This window comes from Tasmannia lanceolata, unplaced genomic scaffold, assembly GCF_043159265.1.
Source record: "Tasmannia lanceolata isolate RefF3 unplaced genomic scaffold, GAP_Taslan_0.1 ptg000004l, whole genome shotgun sequence".
In the NCBI taxonomy this organism is placed as follows: domain Eukaryota; kingdom Viridiplantae; phylum Streptophyta; class Magnoliopsida; order Canellales; family Winteraceae; genus Tasmannia; species Tasmannia lanceolata.
Genome location: NW_027518681.1, coordinates 8,551,129 through 8,559,949, shown reverse-complemented (window position 1 = coordinate 8,559,949; position 8,821 = coordinate 8,551,129). Strand labels below are relative to the sequence as shown.

The following is an 8,821-nucleotide window of genomic DNA, read 5'->3' as shown; positions in this document are numbered from 1 at the left end:
AGGAATGAAGTGATCTGCCCTTTCTAATGGTACGGGGACAAAATGAGAAAAACATGTTTTCTATTGCTAGAGGCTTGAAATGTTCAAAGTGAAGGAAACTAATCTCCAAAATCTCTACAACTTTACCTACAGATTCCTCTATTTTCAGCTGAAACCATTCATAAAATATGAAAGTCTCCATGATTTTAGAGAGAGCGAGAGATAATAACTGTTATGTTATCTTGAATGTTCTCTTATCCTACAGAATAAAGAAGTACAACTATTATTATTCATATTAGAGAACTTGTATGTTTTACCTTTCAAATTTTTTTTATCTTATAACATATTTTCTTCTTCCCATGCAACTTTAACATCTATTTAGAATGATAGCAGGAACAAAGCAAAACAGTAAGACCAAGGGCACGTTTGGCTACCATGAATTTTTTTCCTGGAAAATTAGCTTACCCAATGGAGAGGAAGGCTGGGACAGGGATAGATATGACAGGGACTGAGGAAAGAGAGTGAGAAAAGCCTGAAAAACTGGGAAACAAAAACTCTAAATTTTTTCCTGATTTTTTAACCACTTCTTACCATCTAAACTAATTTATCACGAAAAACTTTTCATGGTTTCCAGACATGGCCTAAAGATTTTTTTACAAGAGCAGCCAAACTGCTGCTTGACGGGTAGCTTGATTCACACCTCCCAAAATCTCTGCTCAATGAATTGTTCTCAACAAACTGGATGATGATAAGAGTTTCTACAAAATAAAAAAATGAGGGATGCCCACACCCAAGTGATAAATTCATGCAAATCCTCCTCACATTTCATTATCAATGATATCCCTCATCATCTGTATTGGGATAAGGCCTTCTGTTCGGATCGCCTCCTTATTCGGATCCGGACTTATGAAAAACAATGTCGGCAACCCACGAACCTGATACAATATAGAGACAGATTCCTGAGAATTTCGAATTTGAATGGGTATTTTCAAAGAAAAACAAGACCTTCTTTAGCAATACCTGCATATCGCGAGCAAATTCATATTCGTCATCTGTGTCTACCTTGATAAATAAGGCATTGTTCTCGTACTCTACGGCAAGCTACAAGGCATACATTGGCATCAGATAAAGATCATAAAAAGGTGCAAATTGTTGCTTTTGGGTTACTGTTAATACGAATAACTACTATTGGGCTTGGAAGAAGCAAATGAATCAATAGATGTCAATGCTCGTCAGTCTAGATGGTAGCTTATAAACAGTAGAAGAACTTTTAGGAATATGGAAGAATTTATAATGCAGTACATAAATTTTGCCACATGATCCAGGTCAAGAACATGGATTCCTTTTAGCCAGCCTGAGGCAAAAGAAGTAATAAACAATTTGAAGACTCCAAACTACATGAATGGTGAAATGAAAAACTGCTGGATTAATTGCAAAGAGAAAGCAAACAAACTTCCACTTATTTTACAACGGACAAAACAGAACACTTGGCCCCATTTGTTTAGGATTTTAAGAATTAATTTTGAGTCCGAAAATTATTATTGGACTCAATTTCTGACTCAAATTCTCAAAATCTAAAACAAACAGGGCCTTAAAATGTACTTGAAGTTTACAATTCAATGACAATATAGTTGTGGATGAAGTATAGTGACATGGCCATTCTTCCTGCAACGCTATGCATTATCATAAATTTTTAAAATTTCCCACTTTATTCAAACAAAGAAAACCTCTCCCTAATTGTAGTTTCATTAGGCTGATTCAGTGGCACAGGCTTGTTAGTCAACTGCTACATGGTAGTAGAACTGTAGGAATGCAACAATAAGCTTCATACCACCACATGACATTAGTCTCATCAAGTAGTATAATAGGCTCAACATGGAATTGAAGCATCTGCTCTAATTTGTTTGATTGAAGACACAACTCATAGTTAACAGGAACATGTGCCACACATCCAAACACAGTGAACAAGATTTCAGTATGATTGGTTTCCTCAGACATTATGTACAAATCAAGAACGTGAGCTACAAGAGTGAGCAAGAAACTGTCTTTATGTTAAGAGCAAGGAGGCAAAAATTGAGAGCCACATTGTTACAGGAGGGAAATAAAAATAAAGCTTTTCTTCCATAGAATGGCAAATGCTAGAAGAAGAATTAATTCGATTAACTCCATTTACCACCAAGGAAGAATGCCAGAAGACGTGCAGGAAATTAAGCAAGCTGTTACTGTATATTTCCAAAGGCTATACCCGAAAGATAAAATTTGGCGAACAAGAGTGGAAAAATTAAGTTTCAAGTGAAAAGAAATGCAGCTTAATGATAATGAAGTATAGATCAATAACCTTAAAAATATTCATACAGCTAGAAGTAAATTTGGCTTAAAATTAACTCAGGGGAAAGATTAGTGGCAGGAAACATTGAGGAGAGAGGTGTTAAAAATTGCAGAGGTTTTTGGTTGAGGGCAAGGAAATTTACAAATTACCCATCTTGGTCTCCCTTTGGGATTTGACATTCATCATCGCTATGGGATCTAGTTATTGAAGAGTAGAAAGGAAATTAACATAATGGGAAAAAAAAACTTTTTTCCTCTGGGTGGGTGAATAACTCCTATAAGTGGTTGGGCCTGTAGCTCAATGGTTCAGGCTTTGTTTCTCAACCTTGAGGTCGCAGGTTTAATCCCAGCTTACCAACCAAAAATTGAATAACTCCTATCAAGGCGACCCTAGCTAATTTGACGATCTATTTCATGTCTCTTTTCCAAATACCCAAAAAGGTCATCAAAAGATTAGAGAAACTCTTAAGAGATTTTTTATGAGAAGGCAAAGAATGAAAAAAGATTCAAATAATTTAATGTAGTAAAAACGAGTGTGAATCAAAAAAGAAAAAGCGGACTTGTAATCGGAAACATCAACATTGGGGTAAAGTAAGGGTAGTTTTTTTTTTTTTTTGGGAGGCATGGAGGTCAATTTGTAAGTATCGGACTACGTATGAATCTAAAACTAGATTTAGGGTGTGTGCGTGTGTATGGGCGGGTGGGAATCTGGACCCTCTTTGGTGATTCTGGCAAAGGTCTTTGGTGCCTAGTTCATTTTTGTCTTAATTTTAAACATTTGGAAAGAACTTAAACAATCGGATCCTCTGAGAAAGAAGCAAATCTATAGGCAAGATCATGATGGAAATCAAACTTACTATTTTGGGTAAAGGATAACTTGACTGTGTGTGCTACAATCTAGTATCATCTTATGCAACTTGGAAAGGATCATGTGGGAAAGATGGATGAAGATAAAACTTCACCCCATTGGCAACCTCCCTCGGTAGATGTCATCAAACTCAACTTTGATTACAGATCAAAAGGCAACCTAGGTCATGCAGGAATTGACAGGATTTTCAGATATCATTGAGGCGAGACTCTCAAAAAAATTTCAGACAATGCAGTGAAACGGATTCAAATGAGGTGGAAGCCAGAGCATTACTTATGGGATTGCAGATTCACGAAGTGTTATCTCTTGGTAATTGGACAGCTCTTTCTCCTCTTTTATCTCACTTTTACTAAATACACTTTTCAAAAAAAAAAATGACGTTTTCGTGTTGGTATGTTTAAGCTATGGCATCTTATTGGGGCAGGTATCTTGATATCTGTATCAAAAATTTCATGGAACTTGTGAAGGAATAGAATGTGCTAAATACCAAAAAATAAAGATCCACTAGCTGCATTTTATGACGAAGACCGTGGGGTTGTTTCTCTTGGTTTCATCTTCAATAGTCAAAAGTTTAGGAACTAATCTGTGCAACCTTACTGAGCTTAACAGACAATAGCGACATCTGGCCCTTTATTTACTTTTATTTTGAATGGTGAAAAAATTTCATTAAAGAAAATGGAAGACCGAGATGGTACATAAATATTGAAAAAAGGAAAACAACACAGAGAAACAGCAATAAAAGCAGACGTAAGGTCAAGAAAGGAAAAACAGAATTAAGGAGGGAGAAAATCAAACTGATCCAATGACTCCAACCCACTCACCTCGCTGGCAAAACTGTCAGCAACCTCATTAGCCGATCTTCTCACATGTCAGAAAGCAATGTTTGAGGAATCCACTATATCATCTATCTCATCAAAGAATTGAGCAAGACGCCAAGGGAAAGGAGGGATCCACTCAGCCACCGGATGACATTAAGGGAATCCCCTTCGACCACCACTTATCCCGATCAGCAACCTCCAGAAGCTCGATACCTTGATAGACGGCACGGACATCCGCCTCCGCCTTACTAGAATTTGCCACCGTAATAGGTCCTACAAAAGCACCTAACTGACCCTCCATCGTCTCTCAAAACACCACAATCCATGCTGGACCCGTATTTCCAAAGCTAGATCCGTCAAAATTCAACTTTAGAAAGCGCAGGGGGCTCCCAATGCTGCAAGATCACAGGTCTCGACTCCAAGCTAGAATAAACCTCCCTCCATCCGATCCAGAAGTAAAATGCGGACACAAAGCGAAAGCATGGGATAGCCTTAACCCAAGAAATAATTAAGGCTATTGCCTTGCAAAGGAGAGAATACGAACTCCTGGCATATCCTTCTGACATCTGGCCCTTTATACAAATGCAGATAATGGTTTAATGTGCGAAATTGAATTTGCTCCTTTAAGTTGCCAAGTTACTTCAGTAGATCATGCTTTCTGACCGAATCTTTAGGTGAGTGCTGGGGGAGGCTATCGTGCACCCTCTGGATGCATATTATTCCTATCTTGTCCAGTACAAATATGAATGCAGGGTTATCTTTTTTTCTAATGTAATGCAGGGTTACCTTCTATGGCTAGTTTTCATCTAATTCAGATGGAATCGTTGGCATCTGATTGCTACCATGAACATAATAATGTAGATGCAGATGTTTTTGGATTATATCCTATAGTTCATATTCGATCATCCTTTTTGGGTCCAATAGCTCACTAGACCACTTTAGCAGCAAGCTGGAGCAGAGTAACACTCTATACTACATTAGTTTCATGCTCTAATCTTGGAAGATTTTAACAGCTGTAATCAGTAATTCACCCTACAGATTGGCTAGTGCAATGCAGTCTCTCTATGAAATGCCAACTTCTACTTTAAAAAATGAACAAAAGGTCAAAGAACCATTTGAAGCACTTCTACACATTCCACAAGTAAAGCACAAGACCGAATATGAACTTCAGAAAATGCAGGGTTTTCTAATCCAAAGCCTCTGTAGAAGGACAAAGTGAAACATCTTGGGATTTGACAAATCACCCTTTCCAATCAAATGATTTGGAAGTCCCTTTCACTAGCAAACTGGGGCCTTGGACAATCACCTTGTGAAGAAACTTTTGTGAACTACATCACCACCGACTCTATGCACCGACTCTTCAAGAATCATTTTGTTTTTAGTGTTTTGTTTTATAGATAGATAAGAGTTTGTCTTTTATGAACTTCTATAGGATTTGTTTAGAAGAGTCTAGTTTTATCTCTAGTTCCTTGTGGTTATCCAATACAATGATGTATATAAAGTGAACATGTATATAAAGTGAACGTGTGAATAAAGTGATGTATCTTCCATGTTTTTATGCGAGAGTGCCACTCTTTCGTTTATCTACAGAGAAGAGCTTTCACGTACAGGCCGAGTGCTTTTTATGGTTTTTTGTGTATAGAAAATTCTCTTTAAGATTACCAAAGAAGGTTTACAACTTTGGCCAAAGCTCCTAGGCCTGAAGGCACTATCTTTGTTTAGGGCTGGTGGATTTGAATCGTTTAGTCTTTCCCAGTATTACAAAACTCAAAGTCAGGACGGGAACTCGGACATTAATGTAGGTGAGTTAAAGGAGTTCTGATTGACTTGCTAGGGCAAAACCAAACTCGGGTAAGAACTCGGCAAAGGTAAAAGATAATTGACTCGGGCAAGTCGATGATTGACATGCTGAGTTTTAAAATAGTGGTCTTTCCTATGGGTTGAGAAATTTGTACTTATCAATGGAAGAGGTCAAAGATATCTTTTGCATTATCCCTAAGCAGAAGAAAATCAAATTGAAGATGCCAGTGAACCAAAACAAAAAGGTGTCTTGAGATTGCGAAGACTCAATGATTGAAATCGAGAAGCACTCATGAATCTCTACTGCGATTGAAATAAAGAAGCACTTATGAATCTCTACCCATAGGTTGTCGGTAACAGAGACAGAATGTGAGTGTGTAGTCACATAATCAATGGGTTATATGGTTTACTTTGTGACTGTAATGGGTATCATGAATTACCCAGATTAATTTACCTAAATTGAAGGCCATTTATCAAATAAGCAGCTTGAAAGATAGAGTCGGACTAACAAAGTAAACCACACAACCCATTGATTTTGGGGAAAAAAAGGTTTTTTTAGAGTAAGAGAATAAGATGAATTAGATCACAATGCAAGCTCTGAAGCAATAAAATCTGAAAGAGGAAAAAAAACTATTTTATCTAGAGACTGCATTCTACAGGGTGTTTGTCGCAGTACCGCCCATCTTTCATTAGATCATATACTATAAATAACCAATCAAAAAAAATGTATAGAATAAAAACATCTATCTTGCTCCTAAGTATGCTTGCAAATATTCAATAAATCCAGAAAAACAAAATAGACCAAAACCCAAATGAGCCCATGATTTTCTAAAGAAAGCCAATTGAAAAGAAGAAAGAAAAAAAGTGGGTCTTACCATTTCGAGCTCCTGGGCCATCAGTATGCAAGGACCGCACCATGTCGCGTAGAAATCGACTATAACTGGGACACTCCTTTCCCCCTTCAACAGCTCCTGAACCTCCTCAGAAGACACCTTTTTCTGCAACCAACAAGCGAATAACAATGAAAATAACAACATACAAAATCCAAACCCAAAAGGGGTGGAAGTAACAAATAAAAACAACATAGTAATCATAAAAAAAAGAAGAAACAAACAGAAGAAGGAATAGAGATTCATGAACAGAACATATCACTAGATAGTCTTGTTGGACATATTTGGCAGAGGAGGGGTTTTTGGTGCTTAATGAAAATAAGAAGATAAAACCTCTAAAACCCAAAAAGGGGTAGCAGTAAAAAATAAATACATGCAGTAATAATGAAGAAAAAAGATGCAAGAAGAAGAAGGAATAGAGATTTAAAGAAGAGAACATACCACAAGATAGTCTGGTCTGACGTATTTGCCAGGGAGGTTTTGGGAGATTAACCTTCTTGTGGGTCTCTGATTAGTAGAAGGAAGAAACAATGAATGTTTCTGAGATTTTTTGGGTTTCAAAGAAGAAGGGAAAGGAAGGGAAAATGGTGGTGAAGTTTGAATGACAGCCATCTGAAAATCAAAGGAACAGTAAAACCTCTGCTGATTTATGGGTTTTAGTCCTTTTGGGTGTGAGAACTGAAAAGAGAAAAAATATTATCCAACTGCAAGTCAAAATCTCTGCCCTACACGTGGAAGGGGTATCGAGGGATTACAGTCGTTGATCTTGTGGGCCACTTTGTAAAAAGAAACCTTTAATCGCTGAGAGAAACAATTTAGACCAAGGGCAAACAATCGTTGTAGTAGGTAGATGGTGAACATTATCCAACGGCCAAAAATCATGGGGTTTATTGATCATCTGAGCCATGGGCCACAAGATCAATGGACTCGATCATCACGTGGCATGGGCTACCAAGAAAATTCCCACAATAGAATTAATGCTTATTAAGGTATAATCAAACAAAAATGAGGAGATTAGGCCTAAGTAAGTGTGTCATTTGAAAATTTCAAGCCAAAAATTAAAAAAAGATTATATTTGGCTAATGAATATCCTGCACTCGAAGGCATGTAAAACAGAGTCGTTATGTGGTGTGGTGGATGGACCTGCATGCGAGTGTAGTAAAAGAAATTATATTGAGGCCCACGTTACTCAGTGATCTAAGGCTTTTATTTTTTGACCCTGATTTAGATAGGCAATACCCTGAAAATCTTCTCCGTAGGATGATCCTAACCCACCAATCTGTGAAGCTTTAGGGGCCGTTTGGATACGAGGATTTTAGAATCTTGGATTTCCTCAAAATGGTAGATGGGAGATGAGAGAAGGAGAGCAGCCCAGCCGTCGTTTTCTGATTCCTCGCCCTTCTTTCCTTCAGCAAGATAGCAGGAGATCATCACATGTTTCCAGGTTTTAAAAATAAATCTCAGGATGGGGGAGAGATTTCTAAAACTTGGATTTCTTACATAAAATGCAAGATTCTAAAGAGAAGCGAAACGGACAGTCTCCGTCTTCTCTCGTCTCCTTTCCATGATTACGAGGAAATCCAAGATTCTTAAATCCGCACATCCAAACATCCCCCAAGCCACTCATATTGAGATCTTTGTTCCAAAAAAATATACTCAATTCTACTTGGAAATCCGCTCAAGAGTCTGGATTAGCTGAACCCTATTCTTAAACTTACTCCATTCTCTGCAATGAAAATAAAAATGCAAAAGCAGCCCGGAGAAGGGTTAAAGAATGCAGCTCTTATATACTTTGTCATCCATTTTAAACCTCTATATATTGGTGGGTTAGGATCATAGATCAGTGGGCACTGGCCTATTTAAGTCCGGACCAGCAAATTAATCATTTAGATCTTTAGATCACCCAATAATATAGGCCCCACTGTAGTTTTTGCTACGCTTACCATATAAAAACTCTAAACTATCTCGTTTCATCGTATGCCGTCGCAGCTATGTAAGAAATTGAAGTGATACTTTTCCCTTATATTGTCATGTCTTGATATAACAGCATTTCCAAAGGGGGGCGAAGTCGAAGACCCTCAAAAAGTAGTAGTTCGGCCCTCATTTTGTACATAGTTAGTGTTTAGGTTTTTTGCTTT

The 8,821-nt window shown here is 37.6% G+C and overlaps 1 protein-coding gene across 1 annotated transcript; it reads right to left on the bottom strand.

Annotated features, from left to right (window-relative positions):
- Window positions 1–520: 520 nt before the first annotated feature.
- On the bottom strand, window positions 521–7,350 carry TRX Z (Thioredoxin z). Its single transcript, XM_077377403.1, has 4 exons — window positions 7,125–7,350; window positions 6,669–6,791; window positions 1,000–1,080; window positions 521–914 (listed from the first exon to the last, which is right to left on the bottom strand). The coding sequence occupies exons 1-4, from the start codon at window positions 7,293–7,295 to the stop codon at window positions 798–800; spliced, it is 492 nt and encodes a 163-aa protein (XP_077233518.1). The 5' UTR covers window positions 7,296–7,350; the 3' UTR covers window positions 521–797.
- Window positions 7,351–8,821: the final 1,471 nt, after the last annotated feature.